Here is a 27,669-nt window from a genome sequence, read left to right on the forward strand (position 1 = left end):
GGGGAAGCGTCCTTTTCTTCTGCTTTTATCCCAAACCTTTTTGCTGTCCTTACATGGTTGATCCTCTTTTATTAGATTTCTATACAGCAATATTTAGGATCTTGCTTACTTGTATACTTTTTGTGTACAACAAGATCTTCAGATAAATTTTCTGCTATGTGTCTTGTGTAAATACATGAAAAGTATGCTTTTCCAGATGCTGAAACTCTAGCGTCAGATATAAATATATTCAGCCACTTCTTTACATTTATGTTTTGTCTTTTTGGACATTAGGTCAAACACTGATAGCAATGCTTCCTGCCCTTAAAGTAGTACTGACATTGAAAAGAACCAAATCGATAGGTCTTTTCACAGGGAAATGCCCATCTTTGCTAATCGAACTATATTTTTAAAGTCTCATATGCTCATTTAGGTGTGGTCATGGGAGATGTAGAGGGTTGTCTAGTGTGGCTGGCTGCTGGGATTCCTGCATGGCGATAGCTTCTCAGCATTTTTTGCTGGTGGCAGAGTGCTATAAAGCCAAGGGTATTGCTGCTATTATTCTTCAGGCATAAACCATATTCTTTTCAGAAGCAGAAATCACCATGCCCAGTGTGCTATTCTTCCTCCTTTCCCATTCAGAATGGCAGCAGGGATAGCAAGCTTATCTCTCTGCCTTTTTCTGCTCCCTTTTTTTATGGATGGAGCACTGAGGCCTGAAGACCCACATCTGTGCAGCAAAGTTCAATTTCACCTTGTAGTGTTGATAAATCTTGAGCCAGGCTGGGTTTTTGATCATATTTGAAAACATTACTCTATATGGTGTTTTTTCCCATGGGAAGGAAGGGCTCACAAAATGCTTACTGCCTTGAAAAGTGCAAACACTTTGGCACCTTGGAAAAGGGAAAGATAATAGGTTAATAGGCTCATTGATGAGAGAACTGAAATAAAATGCAAATGATAACTGTAGTCCTAAAGCCCTTAGTACATATACAACAGAAAAAGAACAATAGTTTCTCTTCATGATTGGTTTCTTATTCTAACATTTCACAGTTTAAAAGCACATCACTATTATGAAATACTACAAAATGTTAATTTCATACAGTTGGGGAAGGAAAATGTGAGGGCAGGTAACAAGATTTCACATTAAAATTTTAACTATCTTGACGAACTTGAAATAATAGTTTAAGGAACAGTGATGAAATGGGGAAGTAGTATAAATCCAAATGGGCAGAAAAGTATCTGCCTGTGGTCATCAAATATTTTAAATAACTGCAACAGCTAAAGATGTTTAGAAAATTCAGAATTTTAAAAATTCCAAAGTTAATACAACAGATGGAGAGGAATTCAGTTTTCAAAATATTGGTTTTTTCCCCAGTCATTTTTAGTCAGCTTTTTAAGTATTCCTCCAAATGACAAAAAAAAAAAAAAAAAAAGGAATTAAATTATGAATCACAGAAAAAAATCAGAAATTTAATAAAAGTATATCAAATCATGCTAGGAAGCGCACAGAGACTGTATTCTATAGTGACAGTTAAGTATCAAATAAAATATTGGACATCTTTTATCTAGCATTTATCCAAAAGGTGTATAATTTGATTTTTATACTTCTGCAGTAAAAATACACGAAGTCTTAAAAAAAAAAAACAACACTATAAAGCATAATCAGTTATTGTTGATGTTCTAGCAGCAAAGATACAAAAGAGGTTTCTATTTCAGTATTTCTTCCAACAAATATGTTTTGTTTGGTTTTGGGTTTTTTTAATAACGATATAGGTAAAAATGCAAAAAATATTGGTGGTATCACTTTCTTCCTCTTCGTGCTTTTTGAACCAATTTTGTGTAAGAACTGGAAGTCCATGGGGGAGCCCTCACATCCAAAAGCCTCAGTCTCCCAGTGAGAGATGTATTCTAAAACATCTTCAAGCCACAGTGTGTCAAAACAATTTTATGTAGCATGCAAAATGTCTTATTCCTGGCATAAGGGAGGCAAAACTTACTGTCTTCTTTGCATCAGTTACCTTATTTTGAAAGCATTGATGGGGAAAAATAAAGATCACTTTTTACCTGAAGTATAGATAGGAGCTCTGTCTTTGCACACTGCATTTTCTTGTTTTAGTCCGAATTGAAGTATTTCATGCAGTAACGGCAGTGAACATAAATGCAACCCTCAGTAATGAATGTTATGTTACACTGCTCTATAAACACCCCAAGAAACAGATTATCACTTAGGCGGTTGTAGTTTGCTTATGATGCTTTTGCTCTGACCTCAGGGGTAATGTTGATAGGGTACATGAATAACCATGCACCAGTTCTGCTCCTCCAAGCAATCAGGTGTTGCCTTGTGCCCCATGACTACTTATCATTTACATAACTTGAATCTGCATTTGCCATCAATGAGTTCTTCATTCAATAATGTTTTAAAAGCAAAGACCACTTCCAAAACCAAAGTATTTTTAATTGAATAAAATCTGCAAAGAATCCCAGTTTCCTGTGAGGAGGCACATTGTTGATGTCTTCCCAAGGCAGAATACATGTAATCTGAAATCAGGAATAGAATGGGAAAAAGCAGCCGAAACACCAATTTTGCTCATTAAGAAAAGTCTGTTTACATCAGAAGAAATTTCAGGATGTTGGCTCAGGTTAGTGGAAGAGGTTAAATACACTACAGGCTCCCTGTGTAGAGGGCTCAGTAGCACTCAGGTGGCTTCTTGCACAGGACAGCCTGGGCCCAGGAATTGTACAGCAATTCTCTCACAGGTATGTCACATGGGTATGCCAACTCAGAGGTGTCTGCACTTCCACAGCCAGTGCCTTTATTTTTCCTATTCTGTTCTCATTGCAATTACTTCAATCTCAGTTAACCAGTGTTGCATTGCTCCTGGTTTTGGTTTCTCTGGGTTTACCCTACCTTTTCTGCCCCACTGTGTCCAGTGGTGGGATGATCCTAACCCCATTAGGGTCTGCTCTCCAGCTGTTACATAAAGGGTTAACTTTTCCTCTGCTTTATTTTTTATTGTCTCACATGAAGCCTGTGATTGTTCACGTTTTGGTAATAACTGTGATCCCACCAGTGGCCGTTGTATCTGCCCTCCCAATACTGTTGGAGAGATGTGTGACAAATGTGCACCAAATCACTGGGGCCATAACATTGTCAGTGGCTGCAAGGTGAGTGAATCTATTTTGTCTCTGTGCGTTACCTCTTTTCCATGGCACAAAACCAGTAATTTATTGCTGGAACACAATTTTAAGTTTGTAAATCATGGTTCGCCTTTGCATTGCGACTTTTGGTGTCAGACTGTGGTGTAGATGTTGGCAATCTGTAACCGAGCACTACAGGTCCTCTGTCTCAGGTATGCAGCCTGCGACACCAAACACCCTGTTTATACTGCTGTCACACTGACTCAGTGGCCTACTTGAGCCTTTATTGTGATTGAGGAGATTACCACAGTATTGTACAATGTATATAGATGTGTAGTTACAGGTAATTGACAGTGCCTTTGCAGAACAAATTTACTTTGGCCCTAATTGTGATACCACTGGGAATTTGTACTTGAAGCTTACCTGAGAAGAGCTTCAACTTTTGTTTAAAACATATGGAAGAGAGAAGAAAAGAATCAGCCACCTTAGCTGTAAAATGCACTTTCTTCCTATGCTCTTAAGGGGAAATAAACCTTCTCATTAGCCTTCAAATACTCTGTGTTCCAATATTTGACACAGTTAAAAACTCTGAAGGGAAAAGGGGAGAAGAAATAGGGAAACAATGAGAGTATGTCAGAGTCCATGAAAGCTGTTGTTAATGTCCTACCCTTGAGTTAAGAAGAGCAGTATTCGGTTAAGGTTGACAAACTGGTGACAGTGAATATTGTGTGAAGTTCAAATGCTGCCTTCTCTCTGCTCTTCTTTTTGATGATGAGGGTCTTATTGTACTGATGCAATTACTCCAGAAAACTGTGTCTTGTCTGAACATGGTCATACACCATTAATGCTTTTTCTTAAAAGGCTGTTTGTCATGTAGCTCAGGCTGCAAACCAATTATTGAGAATGATTTCTTTTTTGTATGTATGGAAAACTCCCCTTGTGAAACCTCTGCTGTGCTGCTGTGATATAGACTCTTGGCTTCTGAAACCAGCCTAATGAGGTTGAAGACCTCTGTTTGAGCTCTGGAGTATATTCTCTGATTGTCTTTTATATGAGCGCATTAGTGTGACAGTTCCATGGCACCATCTAAATTAATAATGATCTATCGGCCCACATCTCTTTCAGTATCTTGCAGCTAATTTCTGTAAAGTGAGATGTGAATCTGCTGCTTGTGCTCTTTGTAGATTTCCAGGGATGTTGTAACTCAGGGGGATAGAAAGCATTGCACAAAACTGCTTGGTCACAAAACAAACATAACATCAGATTGTAATTTAGGTTTTGATATTGCACACCAAGCTATTTCAGTATGTAGCAAACAATTTGTCTTCTAAGCTTTATGTTCAAATGCATCTTCTAGAATAAGATTTTTTCTGACAGGCTTTATTTCTTAGGTTAGGTAGTAGTCTAGCAGTCAGACATTTAACCAGTAGTTAAATAGTTTCTGTGGCATTCAGTAAAGACTGAATTTGACTGTTTCCTGCACATAATCACCTTCTTTATAAATAGCTTTTTCAGATCAGAAGAAAGGTGTGGTAAATATTCATATAATAAACAGTTCTGCTTAGAAACTGAATCCACATTTTCCTCCTCTATTTCAGCTTTGTGTCCTTAATTTTAGCAAGTCTATCCATGCCAGTTACTGTGGTAACCTGCACTACTGGCACTGAGTTTGCTTCTGCAAGCTGAACTTCTCTGTACGAGATTCTGGTCACGCCAGTGATCACAGCAAATGTCCTGTGCTAACTCTGCAGTACAGTCACAGTAATAGCACTGAGGGATTCTTCTGTTCTTTGGAAGCCTACAGCTTTCCCTGCTGCTTACTTCTATATTCATCATCTACATTCATCATTCCCTGGAAAATCACCTATTTCTATCCTTGCCTGCCTGCACAAGTCTCATTCTGTGAGCGAGTTTACTTCCCAGTACACCATATGACTAAATCTCTATCCCTTATCATATAAATTGCTGTAATCTAAGGGTCCTGTTTGTATGAAGAAAGTTACTGTCTACAGTATGAAGATACAAAGAATAGTTACCAGTTGAATGGATAAGTAATAAAGGTTGAACTAGATGCCACTGGGACCACTGCCCCTGAGCAATTCCAGTTTTATCAAAGTGGTCTGAACATGTCCTGCAGAGGATTTACATAGAAAGCACTTTTTAGAGAGCACTTACAGTTTTCAAGTTAATTTTGGCCCTGAAGTATTTAAGTGTCCTCGACTCTTTTAGATTTATTTGATTTCAGTGCCTAATTTATCAGTGATAAGTAATATCCATTTAACAAAAACCCAGCCACAGTGTTGTAAATATATTTAGCATAATTGCTTGGCCCTTGATGAATAAATGTAAATGCCTAGCTATGTAATTCAGATATGTTACTTTCAGGCAGTGGAAATTCACTGCTGCACTTAGATACTTGAGAGAGGTGAGATGCTTTTTTGTTGAGTTTGGATTTTGGGGGAGGGTGTTGGTTTTTTGTTTCGGTTTTGGTGTTTTGGGTTGGTTTTGGTTTTTTTCCAGAACCACAATTGCAATTTTCTCCTTGTTTCTCTTCTTTTTAGCCCTGTGACTGCAGCCTTGTTGGAGCCCTGAGTACTCAGTGTGACTTAAATACAGGATGTTGCTTCTGCCGCCCTGAATTCTCTGGGGATAAATGCACTGAGTGCAGGTTGGGTTTCTGGAATTATCCACAATGTGTTGCTTGTCAGTGCTTCCTGGCAGGGACCAATCCACAGAGCTGTGATACAGAGCTGGGGAAGTGCTCATGCATTGATCATACTGGCCAGTGCAGCTGCAAGGTAGGACAATGAAGGTTGCAAGCTGATCTTAAACTGCTGAGAAGTTTATTCCAAAATTCACTGACATTTGTTCTTGCCTGTTCCAACAACACATGCAGACAAATCTCACTGGTTTTCATAGTGTATTTGCTAACTACTGTGGGAGGACTGTAACATAAAGAAAGACTTAAGTGCTTATCAGTTGCTTTTTCACACGCTAACAGTTGCCAGGCTCTTAGGCTCTCTTCTCACTTAGTATTTCTTCCTGTTCTTACAGAACTGTTGCAAATTTAGCCTCATTCAAAACAATTCTTGTTCAGATGTTTGTCAAATTAAAAGCAAACACCTTAGCAATAACAGTATGTCACAGTGCTACTTCTTTATACAACATTACTTGAAGGGAGTCAATAACAATCATTTTAAGAGTAGAATTCACTGCAAAAGTAAATGTTCTTCCGAGTAGACCAGATACAATTCAGGATCACTAAAGCAAAGACTTTTGGCATCATCACCTACAGCATTCTTATTGGAACTGTTCTTGAAAGAATGGCATACTTAGGTGGTTTGAAGATTGGCTGGATTGCTGGGCTTAAAGGGCAATAATTGATAATTTGACATGCAGTTGGTAGCTAGCAAGCAGAGTATCCCAGAGCCAATACCCTGGAGCCAATACCTTCATCAGTGACACAGATGGTGAAATTCACCATCAGCAACTTTGAGAAGATGGCTGATTTGACGGAGGTAGAGGTTGACATGCTGAACAATAGAACTACAGTCTAGAGGGTCCTTGAAAAGCTTGATGATTGGGAAAATAGAAAGGTCATGAATTGGAGTGGAATGACCTCAAGAATCAGTACAGTTTGGAAAGAAAAAGGCAGAGTGGAAATCCTGCTAAAAAGCGTGTATGGGAATGGCAAACTGAATATAGCCAATGTACTTTTATTGTAAATAAGGCAAACTGCCTATTGAGCTGAATGCATTGATCATACTGGCCAATGCAGCTGCAGAATACAGGACATTGTGAAGAACATGACCAGCAGAGGAAAGTCTTTATTCTCCTCTACTCAGTGCTGGTAAGACAGCACTTGGAAGTGGCATCCAGTTTTAGTACCTGATTGAAGAGTGTTGTTGAGAAACTGGAGAGGTTCCAGAGAAGGGCTACGAAGAGACTTAGAGCTCTTTGTAAGAGCTAAGTAGATTTGTAAGGATATACTTAGAGAGATTGGCTTTTTTAGTCTGCAAAAAAACAGACTATGAGAAAATGCAGTTGCAGCCTATAGCCGCTTCAAAGAGTAGTTGATAGAGTCAAGTCCCTGCTGATAGTAGCAAAAGATGTGACAAGGGACAATAGCTTCAAATGGCAGCTTGGGAATTTTGGGTTGGATATTAGGAAAAAAAAAAAAAATCACTAGGAGAGTTAGGCAGCACCGGAACAGATTATCCAGAAAGGTTGTGAAATCCCCATTCTTGGAAGTTTTCAAGAATTGGCTAGGAAGAGGCATGGGTATCCTGATCTAGTATTGGTGATAGTCCTGCTTCAAGGAGGAGGTTTTTAAAAGTGACCTCTGGAGATTCCTTCTTTGATTTTGATTCATTCTTCTTCTTTTAGGGACTGTATTGACACAAAAAGCCAGTAAAGCAGAAGGATGAATTGAAATTATTAAATTGCCAGGTAATTCTTTTGTTAAATAGGCACCAGTCACTTCATTTGGTATTTAAGGGATAGACTCAGTGGAGGAATTGTAGAACAAATTAGTTTGAAAGAGACCTGTGGAGGTCTGGCATATTGTTTGAAAGACATTGCTGAGGCCGTACTTCCAAGGATGGGCATTTCACAAGCTCTTTGTGTAAACTTCTTGACCACTCTCCCATTTTTCTGGTGTATTTGAACAGAAAACATCATTCTATTTTACAAATACTGATCCATTTAATGGTGAGATCATAAGTTAATCATAAGATTAACTGAGTTTATCACATACACTGAGTAAAACTCAGTGTTATGTGTCCCGAAATGGAAAAATAGAAGTATCTCAATTCTTTTAGCCCCTCCTGAAACATGATGTGCTCCAACCCCTTTAACCGTCTAAGTGCCCCTTTTCTGGCTTACATCCAGTATGACACTGTCTTTCTTGTAGCTCTTATAAGCACTAAGTAGGAAGAATTGGGTTTATGGCATATTTAAATAGATCTGTAGAAATGTTTCTTTGTTTAGAATTTTAAAACTAAAATAGTTACTTCTCTGTTTCTGTGACAGTATATATATAACAGTATATGTTTAGCTGACGATTAACCATAAGAAGCTGAAATTTACATGAAACAAAATGCAAAGCAAGTAAAATTCACAATTTATGACAGAAAATGGACGAGTAATACTGAATTAAGTCAGCAGATTTTTTCTTTGTCCAGAATTTAAACCTGAAGTCGAATTTAAATCTAGGGTTGTTAACTTTTTGTGTAACTTTCTTGAAAGACTTATATTTTGAGGAAGCTAGATTTTTATAAAATGGTAATAGTTCCCATTTAAGCCTGCTGTTACAGCTGCAGAAATGAGCTTTCAAAGGCTCAGGAGCCCCTTTGTCAGCTCTGACAAAAAGCAGCAAAATCTAAGCTAAATACAGTGTAGGCACAATTGCTGAGAGATTTACATGGTTACATGTGAAAATGAGGGTTAAAAAATGGTAAATCCATGGGGATTTATTGCTTTCCTGTATAACATCCAGAAAGTTGAATTTGTTTTTTAGATTGACTTCTTCACATTACTCTCAAGAAAAAAAAAAAAAAAAGAAGGGGGGAGGGGTGTTGAGGAAAAGCCAACCAGTGCTTTCATATTGGTGATTTCTTTTAAATACCTTGGTCTCAGTATGAAAATGGTTTTAAAAGGCTATGCATAAATTATTGTGTATCTGGCTCTATCTGGTATAGCTTTTTATTTGGACTAATTAAAAAATGAAAATAAAAGCATTGACATTACAACGCTGAAACATTTCAGCCTTGTTAATACTGTTCAATGATGTGGAAAACAATCACAAAGAGGGTAAAGCTTTTTTCTACAATATTTCCATTAAAATATGTTCCTCAGCAAGAACATTTAGTACTGTACCTCAGACATTCTAACTTGTCAAAGCTAATTCCTGTTGCACAAAAGGCTTGATTAACCCTGGCAATTTCAGAAGGACGTATTTTTTCTTATCTTATCAATCGGTTATTGAGCATGTCATGCCCAAAGTGCCACTTGATTTTACTGTGCTTAGAACTGTCAGTTTGAAGCTAGCATCCATTGCTCAGAGCGGTAGCTCTGAGTGGATTCAAATGGAAATGCCTCAATTACATTAATTGTGTATGTTTGCATACACACACGATAAGAAGCCAGAAAGCTCCTTGAATATTTTGTTATGCTTACTGTTACTTTTTTTCTGCACCCTGTCAGTACTGTATGGTTTTCTTATTACTACCTCAAAACAAAGCTTGTCTTCTTTTTTGTTTTATATGGTTTTTAATGCTCTCTCTTTTCCAGGTTAATGTGGAAGGTGTCCACTGTGACAGGTGCAAATCTGGTACATTTGGTCTCTCTGCCAGAAACCCTCTTGGTTGCAGCAATTGCTATTGCTTTGGCCTGACCACACAGTGCAGTGAGGCAAAGGGGCTGATCCGCATGTGGGTGAGTAGGAAACTGCTGAGCCATGTAATGCGATAATTTTGTTTCCTGCTGGCATCTTTTAGTCAGGCACTGAGAGGCAGCTAGAAAATGGCCAAACATTTAGGCAATCATTTTCCTCTATATACTTTGAGAAGTGGAGAGTGCAGTATGTTCCATTAGACAATCAGGGCAAAGGCATTAAAAGTAAATAAGTAGGTAAGAAAAACAGTGATAGGATAACTGACATCAAGCCAAAGTAAAGCTATTAAAAGCCAGGAAAGGGCAAGCTAGTCATGTGGGGAAATTATGCTTTCCAGTGCATTTTAATATAATCTCTGGTATATGACACGGTTTACCCAGGTGTATTCAAGGGTCACAGGAGCTTGCTGTCCAGCATAGATTTCTCATGGTTCAAGTAGTCTGTTAATTTTCACTGTTGTTGCTATCTTGTTTGGGGTTTTGTAGTTTGGGGGTTTTCATTTGGTTGGGTTTGTTTTGTTTTGTTTCTTCATAAATAAAAAAAAGAAAAAAGCTTATTGAAGCTCATATAAGTCCAAGAGTGGGAAAGTATAATCCATCAGAGCAAAGAAAGAGCTCTCCATCTTTTTGTAGAAGAGGACCTTCAGACCTATGCTGTACTGACAAATTAGGTAGAGTGGGTCTCTCTGTTTATCTGTAAAACAAGCACAAACCACACATTGAGACTACTGCTTACCGTTGCTGCTGTGCCAGCTCCTCAGTTACATTTTGGAGGAGCTATTTCTGATGGGAAACAGCTAGTTCAGCCCCCGCATATGGTCAGTCATATCACTGCTGGAAAGTATGTCGAGCATAGAGGGAACATCTTCAAATGCAAACCAGCCAAAGCCCCTGACTTGTCATGCACAAGCATCAGTTGGATAAGGATACTTTAGGCTGAAATCAAGGTGCACCTCTTTCCCTTCCCACTGGATGGAGGGATTTATCATGATCTGACACAGTTTTTCTCATTATTTCAGTTTTGTCCATCATATGCTGGTAGGCTGGAGATGAAAGGCTGTAAAAAACTGACAAGTTGTAAAATATAATCAAGTTCCATGACAGCAACAGTTCTGGAAAATTTTGCTTTGACCTATGTGGCAGCAAAAAGCAGAAACATAGTTTAAACCTCCTGATTATTTTGTGTCTCTTGATTAATATTTATGCTTATATCTAAACAAGTGTATGTCCATGTGTCATTTAGGTTTTGGTACTGTAATCTTTTTCAGAATTGATTCAGAGTTGCAAACTGAGGCAGGGTTCTGCCAGCTGCAGATGGCTATTTCAGATACTCTCAGGTGCATTAAATGGCATTAGACATGTTTAAGCCAGCAAACCCTCTCCTATGTGACCATAACGCAAGGCTGATCTGAAATTCAAATGCGTAGAGTACTTTCTTGATGTCTAAAGTAGTAAACAGTAGAATATAGTTATGATATGAACTCTCACTCAGGGATGGCAATATTAGGAATGCTTCCTAATCAGCCCATAGATGCTGCTGTAAATTGAAATACCAAATTTAAAGTACAGTGCAGGGCTCGGATGATTCCTCATAATTTGATCCCTATCTTGTGAACAGCCTGTTGATTGGATGACTGTTACAGATATGACTGCATTTGTTTTCTTCGTTTTCCTCAGTCTTTGAGAGAAAGCAATTTTGATACCAGCCGTTTGCATTTGTTCACACACTTCCTGTGATGTTTTCATCTTCACAGAATTACTAAGACTCTTATTACAGTTTTTGATCAAAATAATTATTTCTATATGAGAGTCTATTTCTATAGCAACTCTTTCAACAAGTCTAAGACAGTTATAAACATCTAAGTGGCATCCTTATATTTTTCATTAAATCTGAATTTAGAGAAACTCTGGGCCCTCACTCTCTGCATATTGTCTGAAGAACTCTTAGCCTGAATATTGAGTGAAAGTACCAAGGAGTTAGGCACTCTGTTCTTGAGCCCCAGTGATGTACAAGTGTTAGTGAGAAGTTTGCGTCTTCCTAAGGTACATTTCTTACAGTTTAAAGAGAAGAGGCCTGAGACTGAAACAGTGATATGAAAGTCACTTTAATAAAATTCATGGTATCAGTTGCTGATGAAACTATTTTAACCAGTGCTAGTACATTCTTTGTTAACATGAGGACAAGGTGCAAAGGGCTGGAGGGGGAAGTCATCATTATCACTATGTATACCTGAAGGAGCAGTAAGTCTGTTTTGTGACAAATTGCTCATGATGTGAAATAAAATTAACTAGAAATAATTATTTTTAAGAGTTCCAATTTAAAGAGTGACACTTCATGGGGAAAACTAGACTTGATTTTTTTTCTTGCTTTTTTTGAATATGCATAGGTGACCTTGAAACCAGAGCAAATGATTCTGCCACTGGTAGATGAAAAGCTTCAGCGCAGCACTCTTTCAGGAATTGCATTCCAGCCTCCTGAAATAGTAGCAAATATAGAAGCGGTGATGCGGGATTTACGGTCAGAACCTGTTTACTGGAGACTTCCAGAGCAGTTTGAGGGTCAAAAGGTAAACATAAAACTCCACTGAATAATTACATCTTTGGGGTTTTTTGAGTTTTTTTCATCTTCTATTTGTATTTTACAATGTTATTTTCCCTTCCAATAAACATATCATCACACAGTGGGAGGTACTTCAAAAGAAAAGAAATGCCACTCCATTATTTAAAATTGCGTGCTGCATTATAATGGAAATTCGTAAGTGTGTAACATAAACACTATTTTAAAACAAATATTTTTTATAGACAGTAACCTGTAATATTTTTTCACAGGATCTATCCTCTCATAAAAATGGTATTTGAAAAATTAAGCTGTATTAATTTCATATAACTCTCGTAGCTTTATCTTTCTGTCCATTTTAAATAAAAAAATGCCAGATCTTTGTAAGATGCACAGGAGAAAATGATTGAAATAACCCTCCTTTTGGATATTTTTGTATACTTCTGTGACAATTTATTTTGCACTTTTGGTGTTTCTTGGTTTGGCTTGGGAAAGTCTAGATGTTTCTTTCTCTAAACATAAACCTTGTAGAGCACTAAGGCACATATAAAGAAATGGATAACATTTTGGTTTTAGTGTAGTACAATAACATTTTGCTGATGGGTATTTTTGAACACAGCCCTTATCCCCATAGAGTTCCACAATCATGTACTGCTATTTTCTACCATATGCACATTCATCAGACTGCTCACAGGTGCAGAGTGTATCTAGCTCCTACATATGCCCTGGAATTTATTTTTAGCTAACTGAAAATGAGATTTCTTTTTGTACTTTGTTAGCTGACCACTTATGGAGGGAAACTGAAATACGCAATCTACTTTGAAGCACGAGAAGAGACAGGTTTTACTACTTACTACCCACAAGTCATCATAAGAGGTGGGCCTCCTACCAATACAAGGATCATTGTCCGACATATGGCTGCCCCTCTGATCGGGCAGCTGACAAGGCATGAGATAGAGATGACAGAGGTAATATTTCCATCTGCTTTTTTCCTCAGAACTTGTGCCTGGTTCTTTGTAATATTGCTGTTAATCTGGTTTTGTATTGCTGTCTTTCAGCATGAATGGGGATATTATGGTGATGACCAAAGAATCAGAAACACTCTGCCCTGGGAATATTATCATGATGACCCAGGTACCAACAGGACTGTGTCCCAGGCAGATTTCACCTGGAAATATTATGGAGATGAATCAAGACCAAGTAGACCTGTATCCCGGGAAGACTTCCTGAATGTGTTGTATGATGTTCATTACATTCTTATTAAGGCTACTCATGGCAATATCATGAGGCAGAGCAGGTAACTATTTCATGCAGTGGTCTGAAATAATGCAGTAGTCACAGATAACCTGATAGAGCTCTCAGCTATTCTGAGCAGTATTTTTATTCATAACATCAGCTATAAGCAGTTGCTGAGAAGGAGTTGGCATTCAGCATAGCGGAAGATGCAGGAGAGGGAAATTTTATTGACTAGAAAATTTAAATCACAATAGGCAAGTGAAGTCTTTATTTTCAGGATCCTAGAGTAGGAAACACATGTAAGAACATGTATCCTGTAACAAACCCGGAGTATTTTTTGTATGAATGTCTACTTTATGAAAACATGCTGCTATAATTAAATACAGATGTTAGCATATGAAGAAATTTTCTTTTGCAAGCGGGAAATGAGAGATGCTGGTCAGTAGCTCTGCAGAGAAGAACATGAGGGTCCTAGTGGACAAAAAGTTGTCTATGAGCCAGCCATGTGCCCCTGTGGGCAAGAAGGCCCACATGAACTGCATCAAGAAAAGCATTGCCAGCAAGTTGAGGGAGGTAATCCTCCCTCTTAGCCTCACCTGCAGTACTGTGTCCAGTACTGGGCTATCCAGTACAAGAGAGACATGTAGGTCCTGGAGCAAGTTCAGTGAAGGGCTGCTAGGATCATTAAGGGTCTGGAGCATCTTTCTTATGAGAAAGGGCCTGTTCAGCATAGAGAAGAGAAGAGAAGGGTCCGGGGTATCTGATCAGTGTATAGCAATATCTGAAGGGAGGGTGTCACAAGGATGGGGCCAATCTCTTCTTGGTGGTGTCAAGTGATGACATGTCAACAGGCTCTTCTTGGACACAGGAAGTTCCACCTGAACATGAGGAAGAACTTCTTTACTGTGAGGGTGACTAAGCATTGGAATAGGTTGCCCAGAGACGTTGTCTCCTTCCTGGAAATATTCAAGAGCCATCTGGACACAGTCCTGAGTAATGTGCTCTAGGTGACCCTGCTTGAGCAGGGAAGTTGGACTAAATGACCTCCATGGTCCCTTCCAACCTTAGCCTTTCTGTGATTCTGTAAAAAAGTCAAAAATGACACACTACTTAATCCAGTATATTAGGCACAGATACACTCATCATTTTCTATTCAGTTTATTCATTAATAAGTTAGACGTTGTAATAAAGATAATGCTTACTAAAATTGAATGGGATATCAGACAGCAAGATGAGAGAAATAATACAGAAAATCTGCTGCAATTTAAAGGTCAATTATAAGATTTTACATTTTGAAATAAGTAGTCAATTGAACAGACAAGGAACAATTACTTAGTTACCTATTCTTCAAAGACGGGTCTGTTGTTTACAACATATCACTACGTGAGCATGATTCAGTAATTACATTCTTGTTGAGAAATGCTAATATTCTAGCTGCATGTTTAAACAGATACAGCCTGCAAAGTTTAAAAAATTAATCTTTTCCTTCCACCCAACACTAGTGAAGTCAAAGCATCAAGTTCTGGATACTGGAATTCAAGAAAAAAGTATTAGTGTGTAAAGGATATCAGTGAACATTATCACAGGTTGGAAAACATGACCTGTAAAAGAAGATGCAGACAACCAGATTTATTTAGAAACTACAAATTGTTCATAAAATGTTGTCATAAAGATAAAGAAAAAAATCAGTTCTCTATTGCCCTGGTATAAGTCAAAAAAGAAATGAGCTTAAACTTCAGCAGGAAAAATTCACATTAGAAATGAGAAAAAATTCCTGGGGGTAAAATAGTTCTGGAACAGATTACATAGACTATTCCTAAACATTTTTAATACTGGATTTACAGTATCTTTTGCAAGCAAAATTTATTAGCAAGTACACAGTAATAATTGGAGATAAAATCCAAAGGTCTTCAGAGGTCCTTTTAATGAGTCTGTCATAAAAGTGATAGGCTAAATTATTTCTAGATTTTGAAGTTACAAATAGGTCTATAAGAACATGGCCTTTGGAGCTGGTGGGTGAATAGTAGGGGCAAATATTACGCAACTTTGCAGCCTTGTATGACAGAAATCATATTAATTGTTGCTGATATTGTCTCCATTTAAAGTGTATTATTTACAGAAAAGCATTCATCCAGCTTGCAGTGGCAAGATGCTAAATACTAACAACAGATGCCATAAATGTTTAACATTGGTTTCATTTATTTTTGACATTGTCCATTTAGGATATCGTATTACAAGCGCAGGGAATTCCCATGAAATGAGTTATGAAAGTAACTCTAACATGGAAAATTTGAGAAGCATATCTATATTTTGTTTGTGCTTCTCCCTTCTCTTCCCTTTATGCACTACAGATCCTAGTCCAGCTGTGGAAGCAAAAATCAGGTCTGCATCATAAGCAAAGTTATAAAAATAAACATCAATTTTCATGATTTTGTTCTGAGATGCAGTGTGACTGAACTACACCTGCATTGTAATACACCACCATTTTATCAAGGCTACCTCGTAATGAAACATAGAACAGAGGAAGACTTCAGTTTCACAGCAGGTTTGCAGCATGGCAGTTAAGGAACCAGATTAGGTTTTTACAGCATCGCATTTCAGAACGGATGTTCTGTATGACAGCAGGACTTAGCAGAATTCAACTGGTCTTTCTTGTAACTGTTGATCTGAAGTCATGACCTTGCATATAGTATCATGTTTGATTTTGGAGGTGGTTATGTTTCCGCAGATTTTTACGATCTGTCTAATTACACAGGTAACATTCCTCACATGACATCAAAAACTTTAAGTAGAAAATAAACATCAGGAATACATTATTATTTTTTTCAAGTTAGCACCTTGAATGATTTCAGAGGAACTTTTGCTTAAGACCACAAAATAAATCCCCCAAAATGTTTTTAAAGGTTAGTGGAATATTAGCTTGCGTAAGAATTGAAGGCTTTTATTAAAAATAGGCTGAGACCCTCTGAAAGACAATATTTATGCTCAACTTTAAACATAGGTTAGAGTTAAGTGACTTACAATAAAGCATTTGTTTAAATAGTGTCTCATGCTTTCTGAATATGGGCTCTGTTCTAAAGTACTAAAGCTTCTCTTTCTACCTGCTGAAAAGCATAAAGCAAAATAAACTGTGGATGGGAGGAGGAAAATATTATATATGAAGTATTTTAAAATATTTTAAAGTTTTTAATAGTGCTTTAACTTCGATTGCAGATTTTAAAAGCTGCGGGTAAGTGATAAAATACAGGAAAAGCATTTTAAAATGAAGTCAAAGCAATGGCAGCAGTTGGAAACAAAAATAGCCTAGTTCTACTGTTAGCACTGTTTTAGCTACATAGTTTAGCAGCAGTGCTAATGTTGTTTCTGCTTCAAAGCTGCAGCATTACTAGTGATTTAGAGGTTTCTGCTCAGAATCCAAAGCCAAGCATTTTTCTCCTATATTGTTCATTTTGTTGCCCTCATTTTCACATTTGCTGCTCTAAATTGAAACATTTCTTTTATTAGATTTTGTTTTGCTTTTTAGGCAACTGGGCTATGATAATAAATTAGTTTGAATTGGAAGTATGCTTTCAATTTGACTGTAAATTATTTCAATATCACTGACACTGATCAGGTAGCAGTTGTTTGACTGCTGTCTATTAGACATGTTCCAGGAATCAACCAAGCCTGACCTTCTTTAAGTAACATTTGCACACTAACAACAGGTAACTTTGTGGTCCCAGAGTATATTATTATGTAAATACAGCTTTCTGACTGCAAAGAGGTTTTTTGCAGCATACAGACCATTGCCTCAGCCTTGAAGATGATGGGGAGGCAGATTTCATTTTGTTTTTCCATTAAGTGTGCAGAGATTTCAATGTAAGTTTACATTGACAGATCTGAATGGTTTTGCTCTCTTCATTTTCAGTCTTCTGTTTTGACCTGGCTTTGTTTGCTTGGTTTTTTTTTGTTCAATTTCCCTGGTCCACTGAATCCCTTTGTTCAGGTAGTAAGAACGGGGTTTAATTTACTAGGTTATTTAGGGATTTTGCATTGACACAAGGTATCAAGAGGTATGGGTCTGCCCACCTAAGCTCAATCATAAAAGTCTCATCTAGTTCAGCAGTAGGTGTTTGTATTTCCTACAGTCATCCCGACACTGGTGCCCATATGCCAACGTGCAGAAAAGCCTCACTCAGCCACTCAGTTACGAGGTTTGGCAGTAGATAGACTATGAGCATGAGGAGGAGATGAGCAGTTCTGTGAGCTCCTCTGCATTATCGCTATTCGCAGACACTTAATGAATAGACTCTAGCAGCATTACGGACATTTATTCAACTAGTTAGTCACACGTTGTTTGACATTTTCTCTTACCTTGAACCTTTAAAATTTACGCTATTCTATCCTTCTTGTTTCTCAAAGACAGTAAAGGGTTCCAGATCATAGCATTCATTTAAACAAACTAACAAACCCCCAAAATAAAGAAGTAAGTTAAAAGAACCACATTGTGGTGTATTAGGATTAAGTGTATTTCATTAGATATTATGTTGAGTGTCTTTGTCCATGATACATTCAACCCTATTTGGCAGGTCAGCGTGCGTGCTGTGAAGACAAGGAGTGGTTGGGAGGCAAGAATATTAGTATTAATGTAATTGAATAAATGTTTGGACAGTTAAGATGTCAGAAACTCTACCATAAAACATATCCCTTTCTGATACTAGCAGATGCTTCTGTAGCGGTATTTCTTGTTTGCTTTAAACTGCTTATGTGTCTACATTATTCCTAAGGAAAAAAAAAGAAAGAAAAAAAAATACAACAAAACCCACACCCAAAAACATATATCTGACTACACACCTTAAAATTCCTGGTAAAAAGGCAAATGTCCAATGTCTTTGAAGTCTGCTCTAGAGCTTGTTAAGTTGCTTTAGTTGCTGAGGATAGATTTAATTTTATTTTTTTAAATAGTTGCCTCATTAAAAGCTCATTTAGTGAACAATTTTATTACCATACCTCTGAGAATCATAAACTGGAACTTCATTTAATACGTCACTTCAATTTCTTAATGAGTCCCTCCAAATGAAGAATCAGATACGAGTTTTTGTTAATAGTTTGGCTGAAAAGAAATTAAAATAAAAAAAAAGAGAGAATCAAACAGGAGAGAAAAGTTAATTATACTATTGCCTGGATATAGAAAATGAGACTGGAGGTAGTGGTATCTTTCTTGTTTCCTTAGGAGAGGGAAAAAAAGTGCTGTTTGTCAGGCATTGATCAAGAAGCCTACAAACAGCCAAGTAAGACTGTTTTTGTTTCCATGCCAGCTGATTGTGGACTAGCTGGGACTGAGCTAGTGCTTGATTAATCTTCATTTGAATTGCCTACTCTTTTTATTATTTTTTTTTTTCCCTCTCCAGGATTTCTGAGATCTCGATGGAAGTTGCTGAAGGAGGTGCTGTATCTGGGATGACTCCTCAGGCTTACTTGATTGAGAAATGTAACTGCCCGTTGGGTTATACTGGCTTATCTTGTGAGGTACAGTACTATCCTGACTTCTGGTCTTCTAGTACCTTCTTTGGTCCATTGATTAATAAGGTGTGATAAGAGTATCAATTCATTTAACTGGCAACAACTCTCTCTTAGTTTACTATTATTCTTTCTCTCTCAGGTATCTCTCTCACAAGGAATTTAAGCACTTTTGCACTTTTTTTTTTTTTTTTTTGCTTTAGGCAAATAAGCCACTAAAACCATGGCAATGACTCAAATACTTAGAATACATGAAAGTGAGCTTTACTCTCAGCATCTCTGAGGCTGAATTGTGTGGCTGATGCTGACTGATCAAGTCTTTTTGGACAGATAAGGGCATAATACTATTGTAATGATATTACAGATTGTAATTACAACAGATTGTGATATGTTCTTGTGTTATGGTGAGACCATAATACACAATACAGTTACAATATCTTATCTTCCAAAAGACTGAACAATGTGCATTAATTTGTCATTACTGCAATTCATAAAATCTGTAGAGAAAAATACAGGAAACCTCTGTGTCTTGAACTGTTGAAGTTTGGTAAATTTCTTGGTGTTGGTCAACAAAGTGAGCTTGGTGCTCCTTATACAGGCGTTATATTTATTTTTTTACTTATGTAAATATTTTCATGCTGAAGATTGAATGTCTCAAAATTACCCAGGTTTTATAGAGAATCAGCTGACTTGTATGCTTTTGTAAAATGGATCTTATGATAGGTACCAGGGAAACTGTTTAAGATGCAATACGTTGTCTGCAGAAGTTAATATTTTTGCCTTTCTATGCTCTTGATGGTGAGGCTGGCAGTCTTTCTGTGTGAAAAACACCATGTTTTCATTTTTAAGCAGCACTAGCAATTCCAAATGCCTTGGTAATTGCTAGGTGGGGGTAGCAGGGAACAACACCTTGAGTATTCTGCAAATCCTCCAGGCATTCTAAGTGTGATCTTGTAAAGGGTTCCCCCAACCTAGCAGTAGGAGAAAATTTGGAGTGAGTACGTGAAAGGGAAGATGCCCTGTTATCTGCGAGAACTCTGCTCCCTTCAGGTGTTATACAGGATTGCGTTACACAGCAAATGAAACACAAACTGTGAGTTCATAGGAAATCTGTGCAAGGAAGTGAATTAAGTAATTTTATTTGAACACTATTTCATGAAGAGCATACACCTGAATGTGAGAAATCTATGAACTCCAGCATTTGCTCAGAAGTACAGATTTTTACTTTTTTTTTAAATTACTATAACAAATTGCATTTTCGAAGGAAAATATATGATAATGTAATTTGAACTTTATTTTAATTCACACCCACCAGGGGCTGGAATAAATGTCTCAGTTGCAACCTTCATACTTCATGCCTAATTGTGTGTTCTTCACATGCTCATAACTTAGTTTATTTTTAGTGTGCTCAGTGAAGGTTATGTGCATTCTGTGAAGGTTTATTTAATTTTAGCAGGAGAAAAAAGCATCTGATACCCAGGCATTTTTTAAGCAAATGCTAGCAGGATATAGTGTATCTATTTCATGATTTATCCTGTAATTGCATTGTGATGACTATGTGCACAGCAGTTTTTACTAGGAGTGACATTTATATCCTTTTTCTTAATTCAGTAGCAGCCATAGAAAACAGTGATGGGAGTTTTACTAATGGCTACCTCTGAAAAACTTCCAAACTAGTAATGAAAAATGTAGTCTGCTTCATCTTTTGTCTGTGCTCTGTTTCATCTCAGAAATGCTTAGATCAAAATAGGTGAGAACAGTGTCAATAGCATATCAGAAAAAAACAGTCAGAGATCAGATTTGCTTGAGGATATACCACATATTCATACCCCATCCTAAAGTCCCTCAGAATTTGTAAAGCTGTTGTTTGTACCATGTTTGGACAAGGACTTTTGTTAGGATGGAGGGGGAGGGAAAAAGTAGGAAATTGTAGTAAGAAACAAGATTACTTTCATTTGAGATTGTTTATCTAAATTGGAATTCTTCATAAACCATGAAAAAGCAGAAAGACTGTGTCTGTGCTTCAGGGATCTTAATATAGTCTAAGTTAAAATAAAAGAGGAAAAGCAGAAGTGAGTTAGATTACTTTCTCTGTGATTCTAAAGAAAATAATTGTGTTTGTGTTTTAGACTCCTGGAGGTCTTGGCAATGATCATAAAACTGTCACAGTGGTGTTGTATGAGTAGAATCTAGCATGTCAGCTAGGGCTTGACAGAAGAATCCTGCTTTTGATCATGAAAAGTTACTTACTCCAGATTTTATTATATTTTGCATCCATGTTATTACTGGGTGAAAAACATACTATTCCCATTCTTTCCAAAAAGCAGCAGCTGTGGTCAACAGTAGGGAATGACCTCATCAGGCAGCCTTCATAGGCTCCTAACACCACTATGTGGTGGGACTTACATATAGGGCGAGTGACTTGTCTGTGTCCACTTACCCACATGGTTGGAACTATCAAAATGGTTCTGTTTGTATTTGTATGCTGCCATAGCTGTGTCTTTCTGGGAGCTATGTAAACACTTTCATAGATTTGCATAATAAGCCTGAAATACAGATCAGGTGCTTGATTTTGCATGTGTCAGCTTCGATAGTAATTTTTGGGTTGTTCTCAGAATTTTATTGCCAAGCTGGGGTAAGGGAGACTTACTGATAGATAAACTTTACTGGGGACTGATAGTCTCAAGATGTGAATTCTGTATTTTTATGTTATTTAAATTATATAGCTATAAATAATGTGACCTTGCAGCCATTCCCTTGATTATCATTCAGCTTTTGCTTGTTACCCATCAGGCAGTACGTAGGCAGATATTAGCTTGTCAAACCTGAAAAACTCACCAAAAGCAAAGGAAACAGAATCATTATGCTTGCTTTACACAGTCCATGCAAAAGATTTATCTCTAAAACAAACCTTATTCTTAAAGAAATGAAAGGAGTGATGCTTAGAACAGTGAGGTGTTCTGCATCTGAATGAAAGGTCTCTCAAACTGTAATCTGAAAAGCCTTGTGCCAGTGGAGTGCTCCAGGGATTTTTCAGCAATGTTTCCAATTAGGGCTGGCTCTTGTTATCTGTAAAGTACTGTATATTGTTTGTAACACAGCTGGAAGCCTGTCAGGCTCTTTTCACAACTTGTAAAAACTGGTGATTGGAAAGATGAGCTTGCAATGCTCTCCATACTCGGTCTGCTCTGTAATGATCTGTTTTCTCCTGCATCCTTTTTACTGCAGTCATGCTCTCCAGGATTTTATAGGCTTCCATCTCCACCTGCGGGAAGGACACCTGCTCAGCCCTTAGGCGCCTGTGTTGTGTGTCAATGTCATGGGCACAGTACTATGTGTGACTCTGAAACATCAATTTGTCAGGTATTGCATTCCTGAATTTATGGACTAGGTTTAACGTAATGTAAAATTCATAAGTTGTGTAACTGGTCTAGAAAAAAAAGAGGGCAATATTTTACTCCAATTTGCTTAATTTCTGAATTGTCAAACTTCGAGAAGGTTCATAAAAGCAAACCATCTACGTTTAAAGTTTTCCATTCTGAGATTTTAGAGTTCAGATTATGCAGTGCTTTTTTCCCTCAGGACTACTATTTGTGTAAAAATAAAGGCCAGGTACCTGCAAACGAAAGAGGCAGTGTACCAAGTATTGTGCAATAAACACAGCACTGCCCTTATAGGTAATAAGACACACGACCTGATAGAGTAAGATTGAATTGTAATTATTTCTCCTGCTTCAGCAGCTGGAACAAAGGAGGGAAGGAAGGGTGAATTAGATAAGAAATTCTGTAGGATACATCTGGCTAGCTACAGGCCTCCATTCTTTCTCCCTGTAAACCCATATATAAATCAGCAGTCATTTGATAGATGCTTAAAGGGAGCAGTCCCACTGTGAATCATACCAGGGAGAGGAATTACGAATTGAAGTAAATTTGAATCCCTGTGGCTGGGAACAAAATGTTATCTGCTGTCTTGTAATTAGCAAATACAACTTTAATTCTGTCTCCTTCCTCTGCAGAATTGTCAGCACAATACTGCTGGTCAGCACTGTGAGAGATGTGCATTGGGATTTTACGGCATTGTCCAAGGGTCTCCCGGTGACTGTAAGCCTTGTGCTTGCCCACTACGCAGTTCTACTAACAAGTAAGTAAGCAAACTCATGACACAAAATTACCTTTCCAGCATGCAAGAACTTTGTTTTGGGCTCACTGTATTCTTTTTTCAGATGGCTACAGGAGAAGTGCACCATGGAAGCCATACTAAAAAGCTTCATATCTACTTTTGCTAATTGATCTTCCTTTAAAAGTTGGAAATTGCTCCCTTGCTAATTTGTGATGAATAAATTAATAAGTGCTAGAAAATGCAATACTCAACAGATAATGAATGTTTGTTATAAAGGTATTCTCACAAATGAAGCTAGAGCAGAACTCAAGTACAATATAGCCACCAGGGAGCTGTAAAAAGTCTTGTGCTCATATATTATGTTGGTATAAATGCGTTACAGTGCCTTTCTTGCTCCACTGTGGAATTTATTGATTCCTTATTTAATGTTACATGAGTTTAAGGCAATTTGTGAAAGATAGAATAATTTAAAAGCAATATAGTTATTGCAGCGTAAATTTTATTGGTTGCTTTATGCTAATGAGCCTTGCCACAATGTCTCCGCACGTTCCCAACAGATAATACTTTAGCACTTGAGATTTGTTTGTTGTTTTGCTGAGAAGCTCTTAATGATATTTGGCATCATACTGTAGTATGTTCTGAAAAGGTTTGTGTTTCATGATTGTTCTCTTGAAAGGTTAGAAGTGTTCCTTAAGAACATTTTTCTGTACTTTGTCTGACCTTAAGGATGTTTTACTGAGTATTTCAGCTAGTTTTGGTTTGGGGGTTTTTGGGGTTGGTGTTGTTGTTTGTTTTTTTTTTTTCTTCTTTCTTCATTTTATCGTTCTGGTGTGGTATGAGGTTTGTTTTGAAGGAGAGAATCCCTTTCTCAGATATAAGTAGCTAAACACATCATGATCTTTCATCCACGGCGTGTTTTTAGGAAGACTTCCAAACCACATAAATACTACACTGAGAACAACAAAACAATTATAAAAGGGGCTTAAAGAAATACACTTTTTCTCAGAAAGTTATAACATGGTCTTAACCAAAAGTTTTTCTGAGTGTACCCTTTTCCATGAATGTTTTCTGTGATTACCTTATTGTGTGTTCTACCTGCTAGTATTAACAAAGGACATGCAAGTTGCAAAGAACAAGATTGACCAAGCTTATGAGTTTTGCACATCAAGCAGATACACTGGAAAAAACTTTTTCTGTTACTAACTGGCTGTAGGAAGTGCTGAAAATGTCATTTGATCGTATTTTTTGGGAGGGGCTTAAAAGGGGGAGGAGAGACTTAAAAACCTTTGGTTGTCTGAAAATGCAGGTGTCAGATCAGAAAGTGATCAGGACTCTTCACCTGGGTGGTCATGGCACCCTGCTACAAGAATGCAGATATATTCTCCACAATGTGCTCCAGAAATCACTTCAGTACCTTATCTAAAAGCTAACGTAAAACACAGGAAGTGCATGTCACTGAAGTGCTTCACAGTTGAGAAAGGTGTGGGCTCTAGGTAACACGTGTCCTGGGAGTGCATTCAAAATCCTGAGCTGCCTGAGAAAGGGAAGCAGACAAAGCGCCAGTGCCTCATGCAGCCACAAGGCTTGCATGCCTGCAGATGTTGTTAGGGCCGTTTGTGTCATGCTCACATAAAAGTGATCATGAGGATTTTTTTGTTCAAAACAATTTATAGAAGATAAGTGAATAACACCTAGTCTGAAATTAGTAAATACGCTTTATCCTAAGGTAGTTTTCCAGTTTCTTTGTGCTGTCAAGAGAGGAGTCAGATCTGAGCATGTTCAGAAACAGAATTGCTTGAGTTTTACAGAGCTTAACTCAGATGTCACTAGATGTCATGGAGGGGATTTCTACTTCTGTTAGCTCAAGTAATCAATACCTGTATAGTAAATTCAGGGACAGACAACTGTAGATGTTAAGACTGAAGGAAACCACCACTGGAGAGAGGGCAGGGGAAGAAATATTTCAAATATATGTCAAATTATGCCTGTCTGTGCATCTTCATTTTCCACTACTGATAGAGGATGCTTGAATTTAGCACTTAGACTACATGCCTTTTAGATGGATAGGCCTAGGTGGGATAGATCCATTACATAAAGCTAAAGAATTAGGTGGAAAACAATCGCACCTTGGATTTGTGTGTTGTGCAGCTTAGTGAAAGCTCTTCAAGATACTATTAAGGAAAAAAGATCTAATTACTTACAGCTATTTTATGGTAGTCAAATAACCATAATCTGCATAAAATGCAGACAGGTAATGAGCTATCTCATTAGCTTATTATGTCATGACTGACATGCTGATATTTGTGAATGGCAATTTTACAGAATCATGGGATGGTTTGGCTTAGAAAGGACCTTCAGGTCATCTAGTTCCAACCCCCGTGCCATGGGCTGGGATGCCTCACACTAGACCGTGTCACCCAAGGCCCTGTCCAACCTGGCCTTGGACATTGCCAGGGATGGAGCATTTACCACTTCTTTGGGCAACCTGTTCCTGTGCCTTACCACTCTCACAGTAAAGAACTTCTTCCTTATATCTAACCTGAACTTCCCCTGTTTAAGTTTGAACTAATTACCCTTTGTCCTATCGCTACAGTCCCTGATGAAGAGTCCCTCTCTGTAGGCTAGTAGTTGTTATTTATTAAATTTTGCGAAACTCCACTAAGGTTTTAGATACTGTCTTTATACTCCTGCACAATCAGCTTCAAACATGATGAGTTTAAAAAAAATAAAAATAAAATGCTTTTCCTAAGGGTGTGGATCTATTTTTATAGAGTTGAAAATGTGTTAGATAATGAGTTCATGAGTAACAGATCAATTTGTTTACATTTTTTTGCAAAGGTGTAATTTTATATACTCGTTTGAGCACTTGATTTAATGCTTTATAAGCAAGTTAGAGTAAGATGCTGATTGTAGTGTACCAAGAAGGATATCTGGGCTCACCATTAACCACCTCTCTGCTTTTCTGGTTCTTCTTCCACGAAGAGTTGAAAGTTTTTACAGTATTACACTATTTACTTGTGTTTCTTTTCCTCTACCTACCCTTTTTGTTTGTTTTAACTGTCTGTGCAGGCACTTACTATACTAATATTCCAGCAACATGCTACTTTGCACAGTTCCCATAGGTACAAACTGCAGTCACAAGTTATCCATCTATGTCATGACGTAGTAAAAATAATCTAATCTCTTCTATGACTCCATTCCCTCTGATATGGCCCTGCTAGAATTTGTCTGAGGTGTGCCAGTACCATAGCAAGGCATTCACAAAATTCTTAATAGAAAGAAGGGATCTCCCACAGATGTTTCTATTCAGATAAAATACTGTCATTTACACTGAGCGGAGTTCACCATGGGGCCTTCTGCACAGCTGAGTGAAATGATGCAATAGAGTGGAAACAGTTTTTTATTTGCCTTTGTTTTAGTTTTAGCCCTTCTTGTGTTGCGGAAGGACCTAGTGATTACCGGTGTACTGCATGCCCACCTGGATATGAAGGCCAGTATTGTGAAAGGTAGGGTGAATGGAAAAAAAGAGGGACAATGAAAAGCAGGGAAGACATGGAGAACAATGTCCTTCAATACTATAAACATGTGTTTACTGATGTTTAATTACATGCCTTCGGATAAGTTACTTCCTCTTTATATGTTGTTAAAACTCAGCCATAATAGGCAATTGTACACCCACTGTAAATTGATAATCAGTGTTAATTATATCATAGATATTGTACTAGTCTTTCTGATTTGTAGGTTTGGGGTTTTTGGTTTTTTAGCCCTTGGCCCTGAGAAGTTAAATTGAAAAATATAAAATTCAACTAAAATTAGGTCCTGTGTTTATAATGTGTCTTGATGTCACTCATACTCTTTGTTGTAGTGACTATTGTGTCCTCATGAGCACTGACTGTGAAAGGCACTTACATATAAGCATATTAATGATGAAATTCTAAATTAATAATTTAAACAGCAGTTGTCCCATCCATAGCAACACTCTGGGATTAAAGCTGATCAAAATTAGCAAGTGTCTACTATGTGATTTCACTTCTAATGCATAACAGAAGTGTCCAAAAGCGGGAAAATAAGGGTCTATAGACCAAATATTGCTAATGTAGAAACTTTTCTGTCAGGGTATAATACCAGTTTAATTGAAAACTGTTAGGGGTATAGAATCACTTTTGCATACTTCTTCCATCCAGACTGTTCCATGTCCTGGTTAAAAGCTATTATCACTTTGTTGGACAATTTGTAATATTTCTCCCTCTACGAATGCATAGTGAGTCATGAACGTTTTTTTAACGGTTCGTGAATGAATGTTCGTATGCATTTTGTTTCCAATCTTGCCAATTATTCATTGTCATACACTGTGCTGCTCAGTTGGCCAAACCTGGTTTTGTATTTGCAATGTCTAGATGTTCCCCTGGCTACATGGGAAATCCACAAACTCCAGGAGGCTCCTGCCAGGAATGTGAGTGTGATCGATATGGTTCCCTGCCTGTCCCCTGTGATCCTGTCACTGGACAGTGCACTTGCAAGCCTGGATTCACAGGGTGGAAGTGTGCTGGCTGTGAACATCGGCATGCGCGTGATGGCATGAAATGCATTTGTACGTATACTGATATCATTTTGGATACTTTTTGATTGTGTTTGTCATACTTGAGAAATTCAACCCTGCATATGCATCAGTCAGTTCTGTGAGTTTCTTTGAAAATATTTCTGCCAGGTTTCTTACTACTTCAGCGTTCTGGTCCTTCCCCCCC

General features: G+C 37.6%; 1 protein-coding gene across 1 annotated transcript in view; it reads left to right on the plus strand.

Annotated features, from left to right (window-relative positions):
- LOC104406102 (laminin subunit alpha-2-like) overlaps window positions 1–27,550 on the plus strand; it is a gene marked incomplete at its 5' end in the record, with an annotated part of 129,938 nt that extends 102,388 nt beyond the window's left edge. Inside the window, 11 exons of the mRNA XM_010014993.1 lie at window positions 3,011–3,147; window positions 5,682–5,918; window positions 9,412–9,555; window positions 11,901–12,080; window positions 12,850–13,038; window positions 13,228–13,367; window positions 18,697–18,814; window positions 22,034–22,168; window positions 22,821–22,945; window positions 26,344–26,430; window positions 27,322–27,550. Coding sequence (XP_010013295.1) covers window positions 3,011–3,147; window positions 5,682–5,918; window positions 9,412–9,555; window positions 11,901–12,080; window positions 12,850–13,038; window positions 13,228–13,367; window positions 18,697–18,814; window positions 22,034–22,168; window positions 22,821–22,945; window positions 26,344–26,430; window positions 27,322–27,550 — 1,721 coding nt within the window. The remainder of the gene's footprint in view (window positions 1–3,010; window positions 3,148–5,681; window positions 5,919–9,411; window positions 9,556–11,900; window positions 12,081–12,849; window positions 13,039–13,227; window positions 13,368–18,696; window positions 18,815–22,033; window positions 22,169–22,820; window positions 22,946–26,343; window positions 26,431–27,321) is intronic.
- Window positions 27,551–27,669: the final 119 nt, after the last annotated feature.

This window comes from Nestor notabilis, unplaced genomic scaffold (genome assembly GCF_000696875.1).
Source record: "Nestor notabilis isolate BGI_N333 unplaced genomic scaffold, ASM69687v1 scaffold5860, whole genome shotgun sequence".
In the NCBI taxonomy this organism is placed as follows: Eukaryota; Metazoa; Chordata; class Aves; order Psittaciformes; family Psittacidae; genus Nestor; species Nestor notabilis.